General features: G+C 44.8%; 1 protein-coding gene across 1 annotated transcript; it reads right to left on the bottom strand.

The window, feature by feature from the left end:
* Window positions 1-1,834: 1,834 nt before the first annotated feature.
* On the bottom strand, window positions 1,835-25,919 carry RBP2 (retinol binding protein 2). The gene is made up of 4 exons (XM_008008926.3): window positions 25,646-25,919; window positions 11,308-11,486; window positions 3,675-3,776; window positions 1,835-2,115 (listed from the first exon to the last, which is right to left on the bottom strand). Exons 1-4 carry the CDS (start codon window positions 25,716-25,718, stop codon window positions 2,065-2,067), a joined length of 405 nt encoding a protein of 134 aa, XP_008007117.3. The 5' UTR covers window positions 25,719-25,919; the 3' UTR covers window positions 1,835-2,064.
* Window positions 25,920-26,335: the final 416 nt, after the last annotated feature.

Raw genomic sequence — 26,335 nt, 5'->3', positions numbered from 1 at the left:
TTCTGGGTGAAGGGGATTCCATGGTTTCAGACTGGATGTCTTTGCTGGAGGACTTGTCAGAGCTTTAAAAATGCTAATTCTCATTATGAATTTCTAGGAAGGGGATATAGTTCTCCAAATTTATTTGACCATAAACCTTTTCATGGAATCTTAGGGACTAATATCTCCTAGAATACACTTTGCAAAACCCAGAATCAAAAATCATTAATAAATACTAACCCCTTACCTGCACGGAATACTTTACAGTGAGTCCCCAGTGAGGTTCAGACACAACCTCATTCAATAGGGTTTTCTTGAGGGACAGATGAGAGGTCATTTGAGCCTGTGGTGAGCAAGGGCAAGCCTGGCAGGAGTGATAGGAGTGAGGATGGGCTCTTGGGGAAGCTCTAGGAAGGTGGGGACAAAGAGTCCACTTCATTGGCTCCTCTACTTGGTTCCCTATCTGCCCCAGGAGAGGGGGTCTGCACTTCCTCAGGAAGCTCCCCTTTCTCCCCAGCACCTCTCACTGAGAGAACTCCGCCTCCTCTGTTCTCCCAGCCAACGTGAGGCTCCAGCCAGGCACTTTTCTGGCTTTCTTGCTGCAGGAACATGGCGTGGTTGTTTGGGAGCACAGCTTGCCAGGAGGCCCATGGCATGTTGGCTTGATCAAAGGGCTTGAGCCAAGGCTGGCCCTGGGCCACATGGCTGGATTGCAGCCTTTCTATCCATTCCCCTAATCCCATTTAGGATGTTCAGAATCAATGAAAAGATCTGATCGTTCAAATCATACCAAAGTGTGCTAACACCATGTGCTACCCCTCTGGGGATAAACCTGCCTTACAAAGGGAATGCTTGCCTCATGGTGGGACAGAAGGATGAAGGATATGCCTTTTACCTGCAGGACCCCATGAACTTAGGACCCCGTGAATGATCCACCACAAATCCGTCTGCATTAACCACTCTGTCCTTCCAGGTGCGCTATTCCATCTGTGTACCCAGCAGCAAAATATAATTCTGCTCAGAATAATGAACGTAATGTTCTGAAGGCACCAGAAGGTTGTGGAAGTATTGACCTATCTCTATTTAGCATCTGCTCATCAGGACCTCTGAGACTGTGGAGGGGGTAACTCAGCAGAAGGACCAGGGCTAACAGGGACTGAATCCTTACCACATACCAGGGCCTGTTGCAAGCACATTGCATGTTTTAAATTGCTTAATCCTCACAGTGACCCAATGGAGGAGATGATAGTTTTATCTCTTCTCCATATCATGGTAGAGGAAAATGAGGACAGAGAGGCTAAATGACAGGCCCATTGTCACCCAGCTAAGAAGTGAAGGGGCAGGACTTGAACTCAGGCCTCCTGGCCTCAGAGCTTGTGGCACCTGGCATATGGCAGTAGTTGAGAAGCTACACTGAGCCTGAGTAGACGTGTGGTTAGTGACCCCCTCTGTAGCACAGGGCTGATGGACAGAGGGCTGGCTTGGGCCAAGAGCAGCTGGCACTGCAGATCTGTTCGAATAGCTCTGCCCAGGCTGCTCAGGGCAAGGTGCAGACTGGGAGGCATATGTATCCTAAAATAGAACTTTGGAGAAATAATGTGCTATCCAAAGGAATGAGTCTCAAACGAGGATGTTCAAGAATCAGTAGCAGATGCTGTGTTGGCCACAGAATGTTTCTAGGTAAAATACCCTCCTCCCCACCTACCATGTCCCCCACAAACCAACAAACAAGCTAAGAAAAAGGTAACAAAATAAAATAAACTGAAACAAATTAATAAACATGCAAAAACCACACAGTTATCTCTTCTGTCTGTGAGTAAAACTGACAGCTCTAGAGATAAATGGAGATCGATAAAAAGCGTTTCAAAATATGGGAGTAATTTTTGTTTTTCCATTTAATGCTAGGTTTTAAAGGAGGAGAATATGTCTATCACTGTTACATATGCATTCTCTTTAAAACCCATCCAGATGCCTTAATGGGGCTCTGTCAAGAGTGGGAAGGTCTCCACAGCTGCTTCTCAAAGCCAGTAGACACTCAGTGTGGGCAATGGGGAGCTCGTGCTTGGCAGGCCTCCCGCGTTGCTATCACTTCTTTTTGAACACTTGACGGCACACCTGGTTGCCACAGGTCAGCTCCTGCAACGTCAGAAAGTGGGTGAGGGGCTAACAAGCCAGGCCTTTCTTCTGCCCAGCTCTCAGCCCCCTTGGTATCTGGGGGTGGGAGGTTGGAATAAAGAGGACACTTAGGCTTTCTGGGCCAAGTGCATCTCACAGACCCAATCAGCGGGCATGCCCTGCAGGTAGCAGTAATTTGATTTTGACTCTTGAATTGAGCTTGAACAACTATAAAAATGAAAAATGCAAAGAAATGACCCTCTTGGGCAGGATTTCTCCTACTCCCATGATTAAAGTAACATGGCTTAATTTATAAAAGGCAGCGAAGCCATGAGGAAGGAAAGGACCTAGTATGGAGAAGTGTTTGGAAGGTAAGGGCCTGAAAAGATGCTGGCCGGTGAGCTGCCCCCCTAACCTGGCTTTCTGGCCTCTGGTGATTAGAATAGTGGCTGGTGGTGGCACAGGTACCCGCAGGGTGTGAGGTGCAGAAGGGCTTTCCCAGGCTTGCCTGTGCAGCCGACAAGGTCCTATTTTTCATCCAGATAGAGGGAGCCCCAGGCCTTATTTGACCCTCACTGATCCTCGAAGGAGGAGGGAAAAACATGAGTGTGGGAAGGACCACCACAATCATTGCAGTTGACTATGAATTCATTGTCTAAGCCACAGGGACCACTGGGGATTGTATTACAATTAGAAAAATCCATCATCCAAACCAGTGCAGGTAGGGAAAGCCATCAGTGGAAAACACGATGAATGCCTCCCATATATCATCAGCTGACATTGCCTTCAAAATAAAGATCTCAGGTGAAGCAAGGCTGGCTGTGAAGGGCGCCGTGGCAACCTGAATACTGACATTGGAGCCAGGTACCTGCCTGATTCCAAAGTGAGTGAATTAATGAATGAAGAGCCATTCACTGAATGGGCCATTCATTTACAAATGAGCGAAAAAGGATGAAGGAGTGAAAGATTTTTCGCCATTTGAATGCTGAACTCAAAAAGTGCCTTGAAGATTGAAGAATGAAAAATTAAGCTGTCTCAACAGGTATAAGATATTTAAGGATATCAGTTATTATTCCTACTGCTCTGTTTTAGTACCAAATTAACCTAAAATATGTTGGGGTCAGGAGGACATATCTTATGGAGAGAGGTCAATGCCTGTGGCAGTTCCCAGGCAGAGTGGGTCCCGTCTCCTCCCTACCCCACTCCCTCTCCCAGGCTCCCATCATTATGAGAAAGCCCTGTCCCACCCTCCTCCAGGGCATCTAAATTCTGTGGCTCACATTTCTCCCCAGCTGGTCTTCAGCAGGTTCCCTGTATTTCTCCTTGGATCTCTGCTTCCTAACTCAGCATTCTGAACTTTCTTTTGAATTGCAGCTGTTCACAGAAACAGCCATATGGATTTCTTCCTGGAGTCCCCTGAGCCAGATGGGAATGGCTTCCTGACTATATGACCACATGCATTTGGCTGGAGCCTGGGGTAGGAGTGCAGGGCCATTTTTCTTGTCAAAGCGCCTGGCTAGGTGACCACAGTAGTGTGTGTAAGCACAATGGAGAGGAGCTGAGCAGACCCCAGTACTTACCAGGTACAGCTTGTCCCCCTCAATCCACTGCTTCCAGCTGCGGTTCTCCTTCTCCCCCTTCTGCACACACACAAGGACATCACCTTCCCAGGTGACCAGTGACTGTAAAGACAGATTCCCAGGCAAATCAAACATAAGGTCTTGAGGGACTGAACACATCTAAACCTGCAGCTGCAATTCCTGCAGCCATTTCAGGGTCCTGCTTGCTCAAAGGGCAGAACCCTCAGCCTCAGGGAGCCAAGATCTTTCTAATGTCATTGTCCACATACACCCTCCATTCCAGCCAAGCCAGCTTATCTTGGCTTGCTCCATTTTCTTTTAAGGAATTCAACTCTTCCATTTTTCCTTACGGTAAAGATAGCATTTCAAATCAGTGGGAAGAAGATGATAAATTTCACTATATAATGATGTAAAATTTCTGGAAGGGGAAAATACCTTAAAGTCAACAGAGAAACAAAAAACTGGGGGAAAATGATAACATATCAGATTTGATTTCCTTATATATATAAAGGGCTCCTGTAAATCAATAAGAAAAATGTCATTAACTTAATCGTTCATGTTAACAAAGAACAGGAACCAACAGCTTACCAGGGGGAAAGAGCCCTAGCACATGGCTTCTAAACATAAGAAAAAGATATTCAGCCTCACACATTATAAGAGAAATGCAAATGAAGACTTTGTTTTTCAGATACAATTCGTCATATGGTCAAAGATCAAAGAGTTTGATAATACACTAAATTGGAGGGAGAGTAGAGAAGCAGGCACTCTCTCTTACAGCACATGGGGATATAAATTGGTATAAATCTCTTTGGAGGGCAATTTTATATCACCTTTCAAAATATAAAATTGCATATACTTTTTGATCTGGAAATTCTACTTCTGGGAATTTTCCTTCAGGAATCACACTGTGAGAACTGCCCACTGTAGGACAGCAATAAAGGCAGGGGAGCTCCCTAAATAATCAGGGGGTTGCCCAGATGGCTCTAGTACTGCTTTCTTATCCAGAACCAGATGGGTGGACCTTCTTCTGGTTCTTGGGTTCCTCCCAGCAGCAATGCCAACTGGTTAATAGCACAGGGGCAGCAGCAGACCGTGTGCTGAACAGCCAGGCCACAGTGGCCAGCAGGTTGGAGAAGCTGCAGGCCTGCTGAATCCCAAGAGTGCTCAAACCCCTGTGTACATATTTACAAACTACTTACCTTTCAAATTTCTCCTCCTTCTGTTCCCCACTTTTACCCCTCCTAATACCTGCTATAATCTGTACTACCCCTAGGTGGTCCTACAGGGCCGACCACTTCTGTGCCCAAATTAGGCATGCCCTTCCTAAAATGATTACATCATTCCCATCTGAAGAATGGTTCTGTGTCTGTGCTGTTCTTCAGGATGACCCTGATGCTAGCTGATTTTCTTCCAAGTATGTGCAAACTACATTATGCCTCTCTGAACAATATTATGCTAAGGACCAGATGTTTACTGTTCTTGGTATCTTGTAAACCCAGTTGGTGATAAACTGACCTGTGTTTTTTTCCCCAGTGTCCTTGTACATTTGGGCCTGTTTTTTTTTTTGTGCAAATCTGTTTTCTACAGATTGTTAAATTTACCTATTTCTAAAATAATATTTGACCTTGACCATATTATATACTTTATGTACAATTTTATTCCTACTCATTTTACTCCCCAGTGCATCACAGCATTGTTTGTTACAGCAAACGACTAGAAGCTTCGTAAATTCTGTCAGTGGGTGGCTAGTTAAATATGGTATGGTTCATCCCTGGTATGCAGTCATTGAAAGAATATAGCCGTAGTGTATGGTTTAAGTCAAAAAAGCAAGGAGCAGAGTCAAATGCATAAAGCAGGGAGGGGGGAGTATGTATGCATGCATATGTTTGTACATGTTTCCTGCAAGGAAGTAAAAGAAACCCTTAATAGTGATTGTCCCTGAGGAGAGAACTGAGTGGCTGGGGGTTAGGAAAGAAAGAAAATTTTACTTTTTGATTTTTTTCAACCATCTGCATATATTCATATTCCCAAAGCTAATTTGAAAATAAAATTCTACATGTTTTCTAAAGGAAAAAAAGGTCTCCTCCTCCTTTAGGACCATCCTAAGCCTCACATCTTTAAAGGTCTTGGAGAAGCTCACTTCATAGATTGCCTTCCTTGCTCTTCTGCAAATAAGATGTTGTCTGGAATAATAATTTGCTTTTTCTTATGATGAGCCTTGGACTCTGAGTTTTCCTCTAAACAGATGAGAAAGGACTCATGTCTTCAATTTGGGCAAGGATGGTGTCGTCTGTCCTCCTCACTTCCAGATTGCCTCACACATGATAGACATCAAATACATGTTGGTTGAATTGATGCCTGTCTCCCCCAGTTGACAGTAAGCTCCATGAAAGAAGATGCTGTATCTGCTGTTCATTTCTGCAACACCAGCCTCAGCACAGTGACCAGCATTGTTGAATGAATCTCTGTTTGTTGAAACATAATCTTGAAGTAAATCCATTTGCCTCCTTGCCTTAGTTTCTATGGTCCTACCAGAGTGCACACACGTCCATCAATATGGACACTGTATGGTCATTGTTCATTTAGTTGTCTGCCTTCCCAAGGAGGCTTGCAATTCCTGAAAGCAGGAGAGGGCATCTAATTCATCATTTTATCACTAGCTACTGACTTAGCCCTGGCATGTAGTAGGGGCTTAGCAAATTTTGTGGAAGGCAGGAAGAAGGAAGGAAAAAAATGTTAGTGCATGGGGCTTGTCCTAATATTTTATTTTAATAACTCATATTGGACAGCAAGATTAAAAGTTGTTCTGACCCTAAAGTAAATTGGTTACCAATAAATTATGGTAATACTTACAATATTATAGCCTTACTCCTATAGAAAAATAATAAGAAGCAGAAAGAAGAGAATGGTTAAATGAACTAAAATTTCTCAATTTAATTTGCTTTTAGTTGGTGCCCTTCTTCCCTGCATCAAAAAATATTTTAAAAAGAGGCTCAATTGCCTTAAAAGGTTCTCAGGTTGAGGAAATGGATACAAGCGAGGAAAGCCCTTGGTTCTCAGCTAGGGGATAAAGAAGGAGTACATTCCAAGGGCAGATAACTGTACACAGAATTAAAGAAGAAACCTGGGCTCCCACCATGCTTTCCACTATCACAGTTTCCAAAGCTAACATTGCTTAAAACAGCCCTTTATGATAAATTAGATACAGGCACTGTATCAATGTTAAACTTATAGAAGCTGATAAGTATATTGCAGTTTTATGAGAGAATATCTTAATTCTTAGGAAATACATACTGAACTATTTAGGGCTAAGGCATCTGGTTGTTCAGAAAAAAAATATTTGTATATTAGAGAGAAAGCATGTGCAAATGATAAAGCAAAGGGGCAAAATGTAATGTGGTAACTCTTGGTAAAGAGTATACAGGTGTTCTTTGTTATATTCTTGTAACATTTCTGTAAGTTTGAATTACTCGCCAACACTTTTTTTTTTTTTTAAGGAAAATGACAGCTCTTTAAGAGCATTGAAGGACAGTATTCACATGCTCAACCCTTCTCAGTGCACTTTACCTCACTTAAGAGTTCTTTGGTTTGCCTCCAGGGCCCCTCCTCTGGTAGCCCCTGTCTGCCACTCTTCTTCTGGGGGCTCCCATCTTCTTCTGCCATCAGAACGGCATTATTGGCTCTAACCGCCATTGTCTATCCCTGCTTTTCCCTGCCCGTCTGCCCCAATTTCAATTACTTATTTTATTATTGAGATATAATTCACAAAATATAAAATTCACCCTTTTAAGATACACAGTTCAGTAGCTTTTATTCCACAAGGTTGCATAACCGTCACTATATCTAAATCCAGGTGATTTTCTTCCTGCCCCAAAAGGAACCCCTATGTATTAGCAGTCACCGTTCATTTCCTCTATCCCCTGTCTCTGGGCAACCACTTTCTCTCTCTATGAATTTGCCTATTCTGGATGTCTCATATGCATCACACAATACATGACCTTTTGTGTGGGGCTTCTCTCGCTTAGCACATTTTCCAGGTTCATCCAGGTTGTAGCATGAGTCTGTCCTTCATCTTTTCTCATGGCTGCATATACTCCACATTCCATTCCATGGCTATCAATTACTTATTTTTAATTTAATTTTATTTTGGGGTAGCTTGTGTAGTTTTGAAAGGGGCTGTAACTTCTCTTAGAAATCAGCCAGGATAGGAAGTTGGGAATACATGGAACACACAGGAAGGAAAGAGGGGGGTCCCTGACTCCTCAGAGGAGAACTGACTCTGTGATCAATGTGGTTTCATTGCTTCTGCCCTGGGCTGGACAGGGCACAACATGCACCTCTCCTCCACACTGCCGAGTGCTCCACACTCCAGAGGGCTTGTAAGGGTGACCACATAGCTGAGATGTGGAGCCCTGGAAAACAATAGCATGAGAGTACCACACACGCCGTCACACTCACACATCCTCACACTCCCACACACATGTAGGTGTTCACTCAGGCATGCCACCAAGTGTGGGCAACAGAAATTAATCAGAGAGGCCAGGTATGGGGGCTCATGCCTGTAACTCCAGCACTCTGGAAGGCCGAGGCAGGTGGATCACTTGAGGTCAGGAGTTCGCGACAAGCCTGACCAACATGGTGAAACCCTGTCTCTACTATATATAAATATAAAATTAGCCAGACATGGTGGTGCACACCTGTAATCCCAGCAACTTGGGAGGCTGAGGCAGGAGAATTGCTTGAATCTGGGAGGTGGAGGTTGAGGTGAGCTGAGATTGTGCCACTGCACTCCCGCCTGGGCAAAAAGAGTGAAACTCTTGTCTTAAAAAAAAAAAAAAAAAAAGGAAAGAAAGAAAGAAAGAAATCGGAGAGGCTGGGCGCGATGGCTCATGCCTGTAATCCCAGCACTCTGGGAGGCCAAGGCGGATGGATCACAAGGTCAGGAACTGGAGACCATCCTGGCTAACACAGTGAAACCCCGTCGCTACTAAAAAAATACAAAAAAATTAGCCGGGCATAGTGGCGGGTGCCTGTAGTCCCAGCTACTTGGGAGGCTGAGGCAGGAGAATGGCGTGAACCTGGGAGGCGGAGCTTGCAGTAAGCCAAGATTGCACCACTGCACTCCAGCACTCTAGCCTGGGTGACAGAGCAAGACTCCGTCTCAAAAAAAAAAAAAAAAAAAAGAAAAAGAAAAGAAAAGAAAAGAAAAGAAAAGAAATCAATCTGAGAAAGAGATTTGCCCACTCTCTAGCATCCCCTTCCAGCTGAAGGGTTCCAGTGAAGTTACAGGAAGTAGGTAGTTCCTTGGGCATCTGCGCTGCATGGTGATTCTCATGGGAATGACCCATTGTTGGAGGCTGGGCAAACTGTCCTGGGTACTTCTCACTCCCTACCAAGGGTGTGAGAGAGAGAGAGTGTGTGTGTGTGTGTGTGTGTGTGTGCATTCACTCTGGTTCTCTAGTGAAGGCAAAGAGGAGGCAAGCTGTGGGAAAGAGGATTCTCTCTCTCTGCAGGGCTAACTGCTGATTCTGGAGAGGGGAGAAAATGGAACATGGAGAGGCAGAAGAAAGGTAGGAGTAGTGTTAACATGTGGAATCCATTAAAGGCTGGAAGGGTGATTTATTTTAGGAAGAGCAAGTTCTCTACCATCAAAGGTGACAGAGGATCAACTCAGAGAGGACAGGCCTGCTTTTCAAGAGCCCACACCCAAAACAGAAAAGTGAAGGAAAATGAAACATTTTGCACTGATTGGGTTGGAATAGCAGAGTGATGCAAAAAATTATGAGATCAATTTTCCTGGCAATTCTGGTGTCTGATGAATTGGCTTTTCAGCCAGATGGTTCACAGGTTCAGAAAAGGCTTGTTGATCCATTATCCACTCAGGGAGGGGTTCCATAAGTGGACATTCCAGGGCCCAGAATCTTAAGTTCTCATGCAAGAATGCTCTGATGGAAAAATTTCCATCATGCTTTACTTTTCTTTAGCAAAGAACACTAAATATAATTCAACCTTGACTTGATGGCTGCGACTATCAATGCTACAGGACAACTTGACTGAGAAATCAAGTGTGTCTAGCTCTCTTGGCCTTTAAGTTGTCACCAAATAATAATAGCAGCTTTTCCTCCCCACCCCAGGAGGGGAATCAGAGCTTGTGCCCATTGCTTTGGGGGAGAGTTGAGACCTCTGACTTTGCAGGAGCTCCTGGAAGCACAGTGTGAGAGTCTCGGGGTGGTGGCCTGACCCTGGGAAGATCAGGACTCATGGTGAGTGGGGAAGGTCAGGGCAGGGGTGTTGCTTGCTTTGTTGTGGCACTTGAAGAGCTGGCTCTTTGCCGGGGGTGGGAAGGCGACAGCACAGATACCTTGGGTCAGAGTACTCAGCTCTGTCCTCCCTCAGTTTGGGAGATAGGACAGAAGTTCCAGTGGCTGAATTGGCACAGAGGGAAAGGATGCTTTGAATATTCAAACTGCCCACCCTTGTATAAAATGCATGGGCATAGACAGTGAACATCCAATTGCAACCATGATAAATTACAAGCCAGGAACCTCCCCAAATCTCTTGGACTGTGTATCCCCGGGGTTCGTTATGATGGGAAGGTTGGGTGGAATCCTTAAATACAACTGAGATTGGATTTCTCCTATTCCTGTTTGGTGGGGACTGACCAGGTGTAATTTGATTTGGAAAATCAAAAACAGGCACACTGAGCATGAATGTGAGCAGGAGGGCTGGTTACTGGGTTGGGATACCACACAGTGATGCTGGGGAGAGCTGGTGTTCCCCTTGCCTTCCCAGCATCTCTCCACTTCTTCCTGCTGCCTCTGCCTTATTTGCAAACAGCTCCTGTGGGCAAAGGCCTGCCTCTTCTGCAAACTTGAGTTGTTTCTGCCTGCTTTCAGGGTCCCACCTATATTCAATAGTTCAAACAGAGAAAGTCTGGCCTTCTGATACCTGGAGAGTCGCCTAGATTATCCCTTGTCGGTTAAGGCAATGCTAGGACAGAGCCACAAACTTGCCAGAGGCTTCTCCAAGTTATTAGGGTTGGATAAATCTTGACTTCACTTAACCTACTGATTTTTTTTTTTTGTTTAATTTGGATTATTCTTTTCTAAAAAAAATGAAATCAGCTGAGATAATCTATAATTGAGATGTTTTATTTATTTTATATTTGCTCTTTCTCAGCAGAATCATAAAAATTTGAGATATTTTATATAAAAACATCTGATTTCTCTATGTCTCCTAAAAAAAATCTGGCACCTTCAGGCTTCGCTCCTCCACGGCAGCGCTTGACTGGCACTGGGCAGGGCTGCCACCTTTCCACGTGCCCTGGCTCCCAGAGGGCACAGGTGCTGTCCCTCCCTGTGATGTTCCACCTTGCCCTCTTCCCTCTGCCTGCCAGGCCCATGGCTGTATATGACTCATAGGCCCTGGCCCTCAATCCTGGAGAGATTGAGCTCTTAACCTCTCCTAGGCCTGCCTTTTCCTACTAAACTTCCAATAATTTTTCATTGCCAGCATGATTAAGGCCATCCTGATTTTTCCCAGGTTGTTTCTAACATTTTTTTTTCATCATGATACCAAATAGCCAGCCCCTGCACAGAATGTGTGAGTGAAAAACACTAGCCCCAGTCAGTACCTTAACATGCCGGTTATCCAGGCCCTTTGTGTACTCGTCAAACTCTACTCCAACAGTGAAATCCACATCATAGTTGCGGAATGTGCTAGTGGTTTTTGTCTTGAAGTTATCACCATCTTGATCAATAACCTTCGTCTGGGTGAGATGTACTGCAATCTTGCGGGTGGCAAAATCAATATCTGTTGGCAAAGGGAATTGTGGAGGTTATGATGTGCTCAGCCAGACTCATTCATTTCTTTAACAAGACCAAACATTCAAGACTAGAGACACAGATTGTGTATAGGCCACCTGTCTTTGCTTAAGTGGGAAACAAGCATCTTACTTGTGGCCAAGTTGGGCATCTCAGTCAGTTGCTGGGAAACCTAGGAGTCTCCTGGCACCTCCTCAGGATCCCTGGTGGGAGGGAGATGTAGCATGCAAGACTCACCCCTAAGCTGCAGCTCCCCAACACACACACACACACACACACACACACACACACACACACCCCACACACGCATACACACGTCACAGCACCTCTATTCTATCTGACCCATTGGGCATCCTCCTAAGAGTTTGCTGAACAAAAAGATCTGAAGATTTAAAAGAAAAAAGACTTTGGAAATCACCAGTTTTGATCATGGTTAAAGATGAAACTTAGGAAACTTTTGTTAATGTCCACAGTGGGGAGGGATAGTTACAAACTTCCATTTTAACAGCAGACTGTTTTGCCTCAGTTCTTAGCCACCAGTAAAGGTTTGTTTTTTGTTTTTTATTTTGTTTTGTTTTTTCAAGATGTGGTCTCACTCTGTCATCCAGGCTGGAGTGCAGTGTCATGATTTTGGCTAACTGCAACCTTGACCTCCTGGGCTCAGGTGATCCTCCCATTTCAGCCTCCCAAGTAGCTGGGACAACAGGTGCACACCACCATACCCAGCTAATTTGGTAATTTTTGTAGAGATGGGGTTTCACCATTTGCCCAGGCTGGTCTCAAACTTCTGAGCTCAAGTGATCCATGTGCCTTGGTCTCCCAAAGTGCTGGGATTACAGGTGTGAGCCACAATGCCTGGCCCCCAATGTAGTTTTAAACATATTCTGGACAATAAATCCTCGTTCAGAGATTTCTTCTTCCTCCTCCTCCTCCTCTTCCTCTTCCTCCTCCTCCTCTTCTTCTTCCTCTTCTTCTCCTTCTCCTTCTTCTTCTCCTCCTCCTCCTCCTCCTCTTCTTTCTTCTTTCTTCTTTCTTCTTCTTCTTCTTCTTTCTTGAGATGGAGTCTGGCTCTGTCACCCAGGCTGGACTGCAGTGCTGCGATCTTGGCTCACTGCAAGCTCTGCCTCCAAGGTTCACTCCATTCTCCTGCCTCAGCCTCCCAAGTAGCTGGGACTACAGGTGCCCATCACCACACCCGGCTAATTTTTTGTATTTTTAATAGAGACGGGGTTTCACCATTTTAGGCAGGATGGTTTCGATCTCCTGACCTCGTGATCTGCCCGCCTCAACCTCCCAAAGTGCTGGGATTACAGACGTGAGCCACCACACCTCTCTGTTGTTTTTAAGGGATAGGTTGATAATTGTTTACATTTTTATTAGGAAAATGTTGAAACAAACCAAAGGAGTGTTCAATGTCCTAACCGTTGCACATTATAACAAGAAGCTAACCCCTAGTTAAGCATAAAATGTGGCTCAACTACAGCCATGCCAAAAAGTTGTTGGCCCGTGGAGTAGATCTAGAAAGAGAGGATAGTTCTGAAAATACTTGAATTTCTTCCCTTGTTATGAAATCATCTCTCTTGGTCTTTAGTCGGATATCTGATTCCCATTATGCCTGTAAATTCTCCAGATATCTTTAGATGCCAATTTAAATATTTAATATTTTTTCAGAAAATCCACTGAGAAGGTTTTAAAAAAACACTTGGATTTATTCTATTAAAACCCAAGGATAATAATGACCTCAAGAATAAGAACAGTTCAAATTTCTCAAGCGCTATTTCTCTGAGAACTGCAGTGCCATCTTTATGATATGTAAGTGATGACATTTCATGTTGTGCACTGTCCGGTGCAGGACAAACACTATATTGTGACCATGAGAGAGAGAGAGCAGCAGGTAGTTCAGGAAGTACCTGTCAGTTTGGAGACTGACAACTCTGCTACCCTTCCCATGGTGGCCAAGCATCACTTCCTCACTCTCTCCCCATTTCCTTTCTGACCCATTTCCTTTAAAACTCCTTCTTTGCGTCTGGACCTGGTGGCTCATGCCTGTAATCCCAGCACTTTGGGAGGCCTAGGTAGGTGGATCACCTGGGGTCAGGAGTTCAAGACCAGCCTGGCCAACATGGTGAAACCCTGTCTCTAGAAAAATACGAAAATTAGCTGAGCATTATGGAGGGTGCCTATAATCCCAGCTACTCAGGAGGCTGAGGTGGGAGAATCACTTGAATCCAGGAGGCGGATGTTGCAGTGAGCCAAGACTGTGCCATTGAACTCCTCTCAACAGAGCAAGATTCCATCTCAAAAAAAAAAAAAAAATCCTTCTTTAGTCACTATTACTCCCCTTCTCCCCAAAATCAAGGAGAGGCCAAATTGGCCACTTGAACCTCACTTTGGGTCAGCAATTTGAATCCACAACAGAATCACAGCTGCATAAGGAAGGGCCCTGGGTATTCCTTTAGACTCTAACTTGTATAAAGTCAGATTTGAGCCTGATGGAATAATTTTAAGTAATATTAGCTAGCTGGAAGGTAAAAGGATTATATGCCTGTATCCTAAGTTGAAAAGAGAAGTAAGTTCAAGTTGGCATGAACTACTGCACAAATGCCAGCGCCCTGCTCACCTCTCATTCTCTACTATTTGTTGAGTACCTTCCATGTCTAGGAACTCACCAGTGGGTCCCAAAGCTAGTTCCCTTTCTGGATCACCTGAGATAACGTAAAAAAATGCAGATTTCTGGGTCTTATCCTAGACCTAGAATCTCTGGGTGGTAGAGCTCAGTGATTTCAGAGTTTGAACTTTGTCCATAGGAGGCTGTTTGGAAAAAGACTTCTATGGTTTAAAAATTTTGAAAAGTACTGTTTAAGTGCCTACTTGTCAGGGCAGAGATGATGAAGTAAGACCTAGAGAGGCTAGTTTACTTTTCTAAACATACATGGCTGAAGCAGCAATCACAGTGGTTTGGTAATTGGAGAGATGTATAGAGAGATTGAGTTGGAAGGAAGAAACAGTGGTTCTGAGCTTGGACGATCAAGGTGAGAGCCAGGGAATAAAAGAGTGAACTAGTTTTATGGGCAAACACAGGGAACTGAATTTTAGGTAAGGTGAATCTGCGAGCCATGCTGTGTGGACTCTTGGTAATATTTGAGATGGCAATTAAGACTCTCTTTGTGTCTAGGGATGGTGTCCCTTTGTGTCTAGGGACAGTGTCTAGGGGTGGTGGCTCAGGGTGTAACCTCCCTTGGGAAACCTTCCTCACTTTATTCTTCAAACAAACCCACAAGGTAAGTTTTATTTTATTTTCATTTTGCCAGTGCAGAAAAACTGCCTCAGAGAAGTTGTGTTACTTTCCCTGGATTATGTGGTGAGGAAGCAGTTGAGATGGTACTTGAACTTAGGACGATCTGTCTCTAGGGCTAGTGCTCTGCTCCCCAAGCTCTGGGGTAATACAGTTAGACCATCCCCATGTGTGCAATTTCTGTGGCTGCCCAAGATACTAGTAATTTCTGACTCTGTTAAATTTTCCCTGCAGACACAGGGACTGTGGGATTCAGTTGGATAAGCCCTCCCTGTTTCAGGCAGTTTGTTTTCCAAAGCCCTTGCATACTGTCCCCAACCAAATGACAATTGTTTTCTAGGCCCAGGGCTGTATAATAAGTGAGAGCTGAAGCAATCACACTCCAGCCGGGTACATTATCTGGTAGCTCATTTAACTTCACCTCTGTGGCTTATGGAATTGTACGTGAGCGCGTCCCAGCCACACAGCCTGCGAGGCTTGGGGTGCGGGCTGAGACGAATGGTCTCTCAGCTGCCTTTGGTTCTGTGAATTCCTCTAGCCTTCTTGGCCAGCATTCCCAGAGCCCCTGCTTCCCCATTGTGTTCGCCATGGGGTACAGCTCCATCAGATGTTTAGTGGTCAAAAAAATGGGCTCATGAGCAAATAAGTTTGGGACATGAGGAATTAAAACCAAGACAAGCTGGTTTCTGCCCTATAGAATTTCATAGATTCTTTAATATAGGAAAGGTACTTTATAGCTCCAAGTTGGAGGGAGGGTACAGGATGCAGCTTTTCAAAGTCTTAGGTGACCACGGAGCCCCTCTGTGGAGGAACATGCAGTCGGCCAGGTGTCCCACACAACTTACTACGGAAAGGGCTCACCAAACCCTTTCTGACACATTTATCTCAGCCACCTTGGCCTTGCAATCATGAAAATACCTGTTTAATTTTTCTCTCTTCAAGGTAACTGCTGACCTGTTTAGGCGGGACCAAGTGGTCAAGTATTTCCGACTTAAAAAATGAACCCTTCCTTAAAACTGCTACAAGCCACTGAAGAGCATCCTCCTTGTTCTAGTGAGTACAAGCACATGCTTGTGGCGTGCAGAGGAGCTGGCAAGAGGCTGGCATGTCACACTCCAGCTCATATTTCTCTCCTTCTGCCCCAAGTGTGTCCAGCTTCAGTCTCGTCACTGGACATTTGGTTCCAGATCTAAAGCAGCAGAGGGCAGTGGCCATATGTGGAGCTATTATTAACTGCATCATCTTGTTGTGAGGATCAGATTTGATGGTGTTTGTAAGAGCTTTGCCCAGTGGCTGGCAGCCTGTAATCATGGCTCTGTAAATGGAGGCTGCCTTCATCATAATAGCATTATGAAGCCCCTGATCTCACAGGCCAATTTCCTTAGAGTCCTTTGTGTTTTCCCATATACCCCTTGAACAGTTGCTCTCTGAATCCCTGTCACTCTCGTCCCAGCTTTCCAAATCTCATAAGGCCCAGCCCCAACTTTGCCTCCTCCTACTTTTTCTTGCCTCCTTCCTTACCTGCTATCCAGGCCAAACAGTTTTACTGCTCCCCTCTACCTGCCAACTGTATTTAGCATTTCCTCCTGCATTTTTCATGGAGTTGGTTATTCTTTCCAGCAGTCTGACCTCTATGAGGACAAGGACAATGCCATCTTCTAGCCCTGTGTTCCCCACCCCACCACACCATAGAGTCTTGAGCTAGGCACATAGTAGGTACTCAAGAAATACTATGGATTAGTTAATGGAGGCAGCAAGGGCCAGGACAGTGATTATCAAAGTGAGGTTCCTGGGCTGGCAGCAGCATTAGTACCTGGGAACCTGTTAGAAATGCAGGTTCTGTGCCATGGCACTCCAGCCTGGGTGACAGAGCAAGACCCTGTCTCTAAATAAATAAATATAAATAAAAATAAAAGAAATGCAAAATCTGGGGCCCACGCTAGACCTCTTAAATGGGAGCTCTGTTGTAAGCACAAGCCAGACTCTGCTTGTGCTTACAAGTCTTCCAAGTGATCATGTGCATGCTAAAGTTTAGATCTGTGGTATAAACAAGTAAGGGTAAGGGGCAGACGCAGGGACAATCCTATCTCTTATTTCCCAGCTCTCTGTGTGACCTTGGAGAAATCACTTTTCCTTTGCAGGAAAATGAGGAAAAGAATGCTCACTTCAAAAGACTATTTACAGTGTAGATTCAGTAAAAATAATGGTAAAATGCTTTACATAGTACCAAGTAGTTTGTCAGTATTCAGTGCACACATTGCCATCCACTCTTGGCCTTATCTGTTTGGGTCAAGTAGGGACCAAGTCAGCATTCAGTCCAGAGTGAAAGTTTTGCTCATATTTATGCATCTCCATAGCTGTCTGCACTCCTTGTTTTGCAAGGGACTTGGACTCTGCAGGAAAAGTGGGAATGGTGGCTGATACACTCCCTTCCTGTCATAAGGGGGTCTGTCCCATAGGCATTTAATCTAGCCTGGGGACACTTTTCTCTGCGTGGATCAGTTTCCTCACTCTATAGTCTGGTGATGGGTAGAACCAACTTCAGCTCCTTCTCCAGCCCTTTGTGCTAAGGTCTGAGCTGTGCTAAACCATACTTCTGGAACAATAGTTAGGAGATGGGGAAAGAAAAACCATAGGTCATCTGTTAACCAGATGAAACACAGGGGAAGGCTCTAGGTAAAACCACTAAGGAATAATTGAAAATCTATAGAGAAATTTAGAACTGAAGTGTTCCTCTGAGAGCAAGTCTATTTCCACTCAATGGATGTGGAAACTGAGGCCCTGAGAATTTAAGTGGTGGGCTCAGAGCTACCCAGTTAGGATAGCACTCCTGATGATTTCTTTACAAACACATTCTATTGTCATTTACAACTAACGCCCCCCTCCCCAATAAAAAGTATTGCTTGTCCCTTGTCATTTACAACTAACGTCCCCCTCCCCAGTAAAAAGTATTGCTTGTCCCCGGTTGCATAGAAAGGTAGATCACAACTAAAAATATCTATTGCCGACAGAACTGGTTTGTCCTGGAAACACCATCCCTAGTTAATCTTTCTGACCAGTGCCGGGGGAATCTTATTTGAAGACTATGCAGATGGAATCAAGCATCACTTCTCTTCTGGATTGAAAAATGGCTTGGCCTCTTGGCCACCCTTCAGTGTTTGCACAACCCAGTAAATCATGTCGCCTCTGCTCTGCCCCAGGGAAGGTAGCCAAATGTTCTGTTGGCGGACTCCTGATATTTCTAATCAAAAGGGTTTAACTGTGGTTGTAGAACACACACACACACACACACAGATTATAAAAACACTTCCTCTTCGTACTTTGCAGAGAAAATTATTTTCCTGGTATGGTATTTTAACACCAGAGTTATCAAGCATGTTTTATCTCCTTTTCTGGATTAAGGGTATCTCTGAGTCTGATTTATAGCCAGGTGAAATGAATTTCTATCTCAGAAGGAAAGGTCCAAAGGCAAGCTATTTCTGAATAATATATATGGCTTTTAGCTGCTGCAGAAGGAAAAAAACAACACTGACGTGACTTTATTAAAGCATACTTTTCATAACTGCATTTTGAACAATACAAGCCATAAAGGTGAAATATGAGTATGCTACTCAACATTAAAATGCTGTGTAATGTGCTTGTGAAAAAAGCTAAAGTTGCAGGCGAAAAGGGCAGGTGCTCTTTGTAAATTAAAGAGCAGAGAGGTACAAGTATTTATCATATGAAATCTGAGAACCATTCAAAGTGCAGCTTTGATGGGCTTCAAACCTGGACTCCTTAATTCTGAAATCATTGGCACTCTTAGGCAATTGTGAGAAGCAGAGTGTAAGAACAATTTTCTCCTTTTTTCCATGCCACTTCCTGCTCCAGAGAACACATTTAGAAAGGAATTAGATGAGATCCCTGCCTGCTTCCTCCTGTCACTTCCTTCTAGGTACTGGGAGCAAGCTGGAGACCCTGGTGTGCCTCCCTGCTCCTTATGCACGGTTTCTCCTCTCCATTCTTAGTCTACTGCATACTTACTGGGATGGACATTAGGGTGGAGGTGATGACAACACATGCAAGGGAAGACCTGTACAAAGGGATAACACCTATCATCACCTAGGCTTTTTCCATCCCTCAGCATTTCCCCTTCAAAAGTCCTACTAGGTACCATATGGTTCAAGTAGAGACTTTGGCAAGGTGTATACCTTCATTGACTTGTGAGCACCATCAGGAATCCAGATTTTATGAAACAAATTCTTCATTGGAGCATCAGACATCTATTATCTATCTATCTATCTATCTATCTATCTATCTATCAATCAATCAATCAATCATCTACCTACCTACTCATTTTCACTCAGGGACTCTGAGTGATTCTCTTGCAATGTTTCTGAGGGTCCTGCCTATTTACTTTGGATGCCTTCATTTGGACATACCTTGTTCACAGTGAAGCTCTTTCTTCCCTACCTCCATGTTTCGTACCTCCACCAAGAATAGTGTTGAGAAAAGGGCTGTGGGTGTTAGAAGCAGATAACCTGGGCTCCTGTCTTAGGCTCCATCATTTCTTAACCACACGTGGCCATGGACGAGTCTCTCCACTTCTCTGGATTGCTCACCCCATAAAATGGAAAGCATTTCTTCTGTATTTACCTCTGACTGTATCCTGAGCTCTATATCCCATATCAAAGTGCCAATTTTAATACTCCATTTGAATATGTAACAGATATCTGAAACCAAAATATGCAAACCAGAATTCTTAATGCATGCTCCCCCGCCACCCCAGCCTGGTCCCTCCCCACCAAAACTCACTCCTCCTGGTGACTTCCCCATTTTGGGTAATGGGATTGTCATCTGCCAAGTTATTCAGGCCTAAGTCTGGGACCCAAATTCATTTCTATCATTTCCTCTCACTTCATATTCATCTGCAAACCCTGTGAGCTTTATCTCCAAAATATAAGCTGAATCCGTCCTCTTTTCTCCAGCTCCACAGGCACTGCCGTAGCCCAAGCCATGGTCATTTCCTGCCTGGACAACACTGCAGCCTCCTAATGGGTCTCTCGGCCTCTCTGCTTGCAATCTTGCCCTCCTATGATTCATTTTCCATGCTGTGGCCATAGTGATCCTTAAAGAATACAAAGAGGATCAATTTTTCTTCCCAGCAGAAGGCTGGTGCGTGCTTTGCCTTCTGCCTACTTTTCTACTCTCACTCCCCCACCGTACCCACAACCCTTCTGGCTCACACACTTCCAACTCCCAACACACCAGCTTTTGCAAACCCTTGGGCCCAAGTGATTCTCCCCCCTCAGCCTCCTGAGTAGTTGGGACCACAGGCACGTGCTTCCAGGCCTGGCTAATTTTTTTATTTTCTATTTTTTGTAGAGACAGAAGTCTCACTATGTTGCCTAGGCTCATCATGAACTCCTGGCCTCATGTCACCCTCTTGCCTTGGCCTTCAAAAGTGTTGGGATTACAGTCGTGAGCCATCGCACCTGGCTTCGTGTTCTTGAACACACCCAAAACCTTCACACTTGCTGTTCCCTGTGTTCAGAATAACACTTGTCAGCATTGAAACCCGGGCTCCACTGTCACCCCTTCAAGCCTTCCCTGACCACCAACCACACTCCACTCCATTATTCTTTTAATTTTCCTCCCAGCACTCACCACTACCCAAAAAAGCCTTAAACTATTTGTTTACTTTCTGTCTCCTCACTAGTATGTAAACTCCATGTCGGCCGGGAACTTGTCTCCTCATTTCCCACTATACCGCCAGTGCTTAGAGTGCTTCCTGATGTGTCATAGGTGCTCGATACATTTGTTGAAAACTGAATTCACTAAAATGAAGAAAGGTATATAAAGCTCTAGTGTGATGCGTATCATGGTATGAGAATAATTTGTGCATGTGCTCACCCGTCATGCTAGACTGCAGGCTCTTACATGGTCAGGATGAGATTTTGCACATGGCACATACTCCGGAAATATTTTCTGGCAGAGACCACCTAGATGGGAGCTGTCTGACTTCAGCCTCTCAGGGCTTTCCCTTCCTGGTGGAGCTTTCAGAGACCCACTAGAACTGATTGTGATAGCCACGGCACTTTTAAGTCTGTGCATGTCAATTTAAATGAAAAGGATGTTCTTCATAGAAGATAATCCTCACCTGCATTTGTGAATTAAGAAAATAATGGGTTTTCCCCAAATAGTTACAATTTATGGCATAAAAATTTCCTAAAAGATGTATCAATTTAACATTATTCAGTTTTTGGACACACGCTTCCCCATCTTCACTGGTTAAAGTTATGTGATGGTTTTTCATTTTCTAGGCTGACTCCTCCCTGACTCTTCCTCCTCTAGTCACCAAATCCAGCCTATTTCCTGCTCTGGACATCTCCCTGTTCACCCTTTCTAGGTGCTGCTCTCAACACCTTCCCAGGGGCATTGTAAGAACCTCTTTAGTTCTCTGACAGTCTGCTGGTCTATTCACTCTATCTCTGTTAGAGTGAGAATTGATAGCATCTCTCTCCTCTGCATACAATTTCTTCCTAGACCTCTCCTTATAAGGTGAAGTTCACGTGTAGCACACTGACTTAAAGAGACTGTTGCTTTTCCAGACTCTTCTTTTGCCTCCTCCTTGCACTTCACCCTCTGGTAATACAACGCCTTCTGGTGTACCAGGCCCATGCCTGTGCACATGCCCATTGGGGCTATGCTTGACTCCATCTCCGCATGGATAACTCCTGCTCTTCCTTCAAAACCCCACCAAGAAGTACTCAGGAAGCCTTCACTGACTCCATGTACTGTAGCTCCTTTCACCACCATGCACACACTTCTTGTTACTATTGTTCTTTTGATTCCATAGCCCCTTTGAGCCCAAGGCATAGAATCTCAACTGGCTCATCTGTGGCAGATTATATTTTCTTAAATGGCTGCGATAACACCTCTCATCCTACATGCTGTTCTTACAATGCTATCTTGACATTCATCCCACTGAGAGGTGGGGTCTATGTCCTTTTTCTTTGAATGCAGGCAGGCTTGTGCCACTTCAACCACTAGAATATGGTGGAAGTGGTACCTGGTAGCTTCTGAAGCTGGGTCATAAAAGGCCATGCAGCTTGTATCTCTTCTCTTTGGACACAGCCTGCATGCTGTGAAGAAACCCAGGTCACTTGGGGAGACCACATGTAGATGTTGAAGCCAAGTTAAGGTCTCATCTGCCAGCCAGCACCAACTGCCAGACATGCATATGAGTGAGGAAGCCTGAGATGGCTCCAGTCCCAGGTGCTGTCCAATTGCAACCAAATGAGAGCCTTTGAGCAGGAACCATCGGGATGAACCCAGTCAGCCCCCAGAACCATGAGAAATATAATTAAATGACTGTGGTTGTTTCAAACCACTACATTTTGGGGGTGATGCATCAAATAGTAATAAAAAACAGGAATATCATTTGTGCATGGCCGTAACGTGACTCCTTGAGAAGAGATTCCAGGGTTGGTTCTGCTTCAGATGGCACAGTTCCTGGCATCCAAGGCACCTTCTAAAGCTTTGATAGAGAAGTTGAATGATTCCCACCTGGGCAGAGTTAATGAACTCTCTCCCAGTATTCTTTCACATTACGGAGACCTCCTTATGTCTGTACTCCTTGGTCTCCCCTTTAAAATGAAGACCACCCCTCCCACTCCTTCATCCCCTGATCTGACCTGAAGGAGGACTGACTTCAGGACATGACAAATTCCTCAGGGCAAAGGAGTTCACCAGCTGGTTTCCCCACTGTCAAGAAAGAGTCTGGGGTGAGAAACACCAGGTGCCTAAGAAGGCAGGAGAGGAAGTACCACTGACCTTTGGCTCACTCACCTTTTGAACTCTTAATGACATCATTTGTGACAAAACCAAAGGTTGCCATGGTGTGTTACTCTGCTGAGGCTGGTGGCTGAGTCATGTTGGGAGGCCGGTGTGTAGAGTGAGTCACTGGGTTAGTGACAAAGCCAGTTTACTGCCCAACCCCACGTCTCAGTAGAGTTGCTCTTTCCTTACTGAACCAACAACCAGACCCACAGACAAAGCAAACTCTCTAGTGCTAGGGGTTAAAGTATTAGAAATCAATGATTCTTAGACAGGGAATGGGCATCATCCTTAACAATAGTCACACATCTGGGGATGTCTACACATACTCTTCCCAAATGCTAAGGGTCTCACTACTCAAAAGGGTAAGGAAGGCAAGCTTCGTTGACATCTCAGTGTTGGGAAAGCAATCTGCCTTATGTCCTGGGTGTGGAGGAAACTGTTGAGATCTGTTGGGTTGCTTTTAGCAGGTTAGATTGAAGGGGCAGCTCTACCTTGCCTGCTTCTAGCTGAGCCACCTGAGACCTGTCTTCAGTCACTGCCATGACTGCCCCACCCATGTTCCCATGGCAGGTTGAGAAGGACAAGGGATCCCACCTCAATACGTATGGTATTAATCTTAACCAGTGGAGTGTCAGCCTAATACTCTACACTGCAGAGATCATGGGACAAAGAGATCAAACGACTTGCTTATTAGAGTGAAATCAATGTAATGTGATGTTAAATTGGAAGTTTTGGCTAAAGCTTTAAGAGACAATAAATATTTCATACCAAGTAGAATTACAAAGTCCAATCTGAAACCTCAATGATGAAGACATTCAAATATCACATTCACAACTTGTGAGCCCCTCACTCACATTAAAGGTGTAAGTTGGTGTGAAGAGTCCAGAGGAAGTTGTTAGAGGTGTTGTTAGAGGCAGAATTTCTTGGAGAGAGGTGATGGTGTACTCTGCATCCTCCCAACCCCCAGGAGGAGAAAGGGAGTGGTAGGAATGTTTGCTTCTCACCTTAAGCCTAGAGAGGTGGGCTTTAGGGGTCCACTATGCAGAGCCATAAACTAAACAGAGCCTAGATTTTAAATCTAAGTCATCATAGGACTTTTCATTATTTAAGCATAAGCAGCAAAAGACACAAAGTTTCTTTCTAATTATATTACTTGACTCTGGCTTATTCAGCATACTCTTGAAACCTTGAAACTTCCAAATAACCCTTGTTAAAGTACTTTTAATTGCTCAAAACCACAACTACCTCCAATATCATCTGGAGGGACAGGCAAGGCTGGGGCTATTATCTCTATTTGCCAGATGAGGAAACCGAGGTTCCAAAAGGTTAAAAAAACTGGTTCAAGGTGCCAGAGCAAGCCCTGGACTCTCGTCCCAGCTATGTTGACCCTTCTGCTTTGGTTTCCTCATCTGTATAATCTTGTTCGGAATTCTAGTTCCAAGCTGTGCTCCAAACCATTTACCCATGTGTAGAATCAGAATCCCATTTCTATTGGCCACTCCTGGTACTAAAAAACACAGGTGCAACAGGGTTGAGGCTGGGGCTCTGGTAGGAGGATTTTTGCCTCTTTCTTCCTCCCACCAACTATGTTGATGTAAAAATCCTGCTAACCAGAATGAAAAGGAAAGCTATTCAGTGTTAGAAACCAGTGTAAAGAACATGAAGAGGCCAGGCACGGTGGCTCACTCACGTCTGTAATCCCAGCACTTTGGGAGAACAAGGCTGGCAGATCACGAGGTCTGGAGATCAAGACCATCCTGGCTAACACGGTGAAACCCCTGTCTCTATTAAAAAATACAAAAAACTAGCCGGGCGAGGTGGCGGGCGCCTGTAGTCCCAGCTACTCGGGAGGCTGAAGCAGGAGAATGGTGTGAACCCGGGAGGCGGAGCTTGCAGTGAGCTGAGATCGTGCCATTGCACTCCAGCCTGGGAGACAGAGCGAGACTCCATCTCCAAAATAAATAAATGAAAAAAGAAAAAAAAAAAAAAAAAAGAGAACATGAAGAAAGAGCTTAGTTCCACAAATAGGAAACATATCACAGCTTTCCTTGTTGACTGACATGGTGGACATTTTCAAGCTAGAAGTTTACCACACCAAAAAACTCATGATTTCCACTCTTGGAGAGACCTCCCACTGTCATATCCAAGTTATTATTGGGCCTCTAACTCCACCCACTGCCATTTCTCTCATTCTACATATGGAGGAAGTTCCAGCAAAGTAACCCCATATGTGGAGAACTTTAAAGCTAGAAGAGGTGATAAAGAGGTTGCTGAGGGATGGAATAAGGACAGGCAGCCAAAGCCCCTTGCTCAGCACCCGGAGCGCAGGAGCCGCCCAGCAACTGTGAGCTCCCCTCTGGGGACCCACTCACTCTAGTTCCAGGCAGAACCTGTAGGCTGGGCAGGGCTATGTGTTTTCTGCCAGTTCCACAGGGAACCCACCCTGTGGTGAACTCAGGACATGCACCAATTGGTAGCCCTTGGCCTGGAACCCAGTTCAGAAGTTATATAAGCAGTGGGTTGTTTGTGCTATCTGACAAAAGCCTCTCTTGCCTTCCATGAGCTTGATTTTCCCTAGGTTGAGAGATTTGCTAGCTATTTCTTTTCTGCTTCCCCATTACAAAACTGGTAAAAGAACAATGCAGGGGTCATTGGTGGATAATATCAGGTCCAAGTGGTTATCAAAGAGATGGTAGTCACAAGGCAGGGGAGCAACTGGGTTATCCTCTCAAGTTTGGCTTTACTCCGTGTGTGTGTATCCTCCTGACATACACATTCAGTGTCTGTTTTCTGTGGGCCAGGCACTGTGCTAAGGCATCCTAGACATAATCTCACTTGTCATTATTCCCAGTTTCCAGATGAGAAAACTGAGTCTCAGAGAATTTTTATGATCTGCCTAATATTGCACAGCTGTACATGAGGCATGAGGATTTGCACACAGGTCTGTCGAACTCCATAGCAGCACTGTCGGAGGGCCAGACCACAGTACTTCCAACAACAGCTTCCCTCCCCATCCCCAGTCTCCTCCTTACCCAGAGCCTTCATGTAGCCCTCAAAGTTTTCATTACTCTCCATCTCCCAGGTTCCATTCTGGTCCCTTGTCATGGTGGTGGCCTCTGGTTCAGTGAGGGTGTGTGGTGGATGGCAAGGAGCAGGCTATAGGGAGAATGTGTTGGAAGGAGCTGCTTTTATAGCCTAGTGGACCAGGTTTATGACTCTGAAGGTAACAGGTTCAAAGGGCAGAAGCACAACTCAAAAGAACTTTCCTTTGCAAAGTTCAGCGAGACTATAGGCAACCCAGGAACAAAGTCCTGGTATGGCCAGGCGTGGGTGTCCCAGTGACCTGCACCATAAGCAGGGCCCTAGAGCAGCTCATTTTTGGCTGGCTGGGCCCCCATGGGCCCCTTGTCCCACACAGAACATTTCATCCAGTACTGGAAGAAAACAAACATCCAGGGTCTACCCCGCTTGTACTATGGGTCACCAATACCCAGGCCTCAAGCCTGGAGTCTATCAGCCATGAATCCAGCACTCGTAGCAAGGCTGGTGAAACTGAAAAGATAGAATTCACACCCATGGAGCTCTACTCTACTCTGTTCCAGGGAGCTTTCATACTTCATTTTGTTTCAGCTTACAAGAGCTCTGTGAGTTATGTTTAAGCATCCTTATTTCACAGATGAGAAAGGATCATGGAGGTTAAATCACATGTCTAATCACAACTT

Source organism: Chlorocebus sabaeus, chromosome 15, assembly GCF_047675955.1.
Source record: "Chlorocebus sabaeus isolate Y175 chromosome 15, mChlSab1.0.hap1, whole genome shotgun sequence".
In the NCBI taxonomy this organism is placed as follows: Eukaryota; Metazoa; Chordata; class Mammalia; order Primates; family Cercopithecidae; genus Chlorocebus; species Chlorocebus sabaeus.
This window is presented reverse-complemented; position numbering and strand designations above follow the sequence as displayed.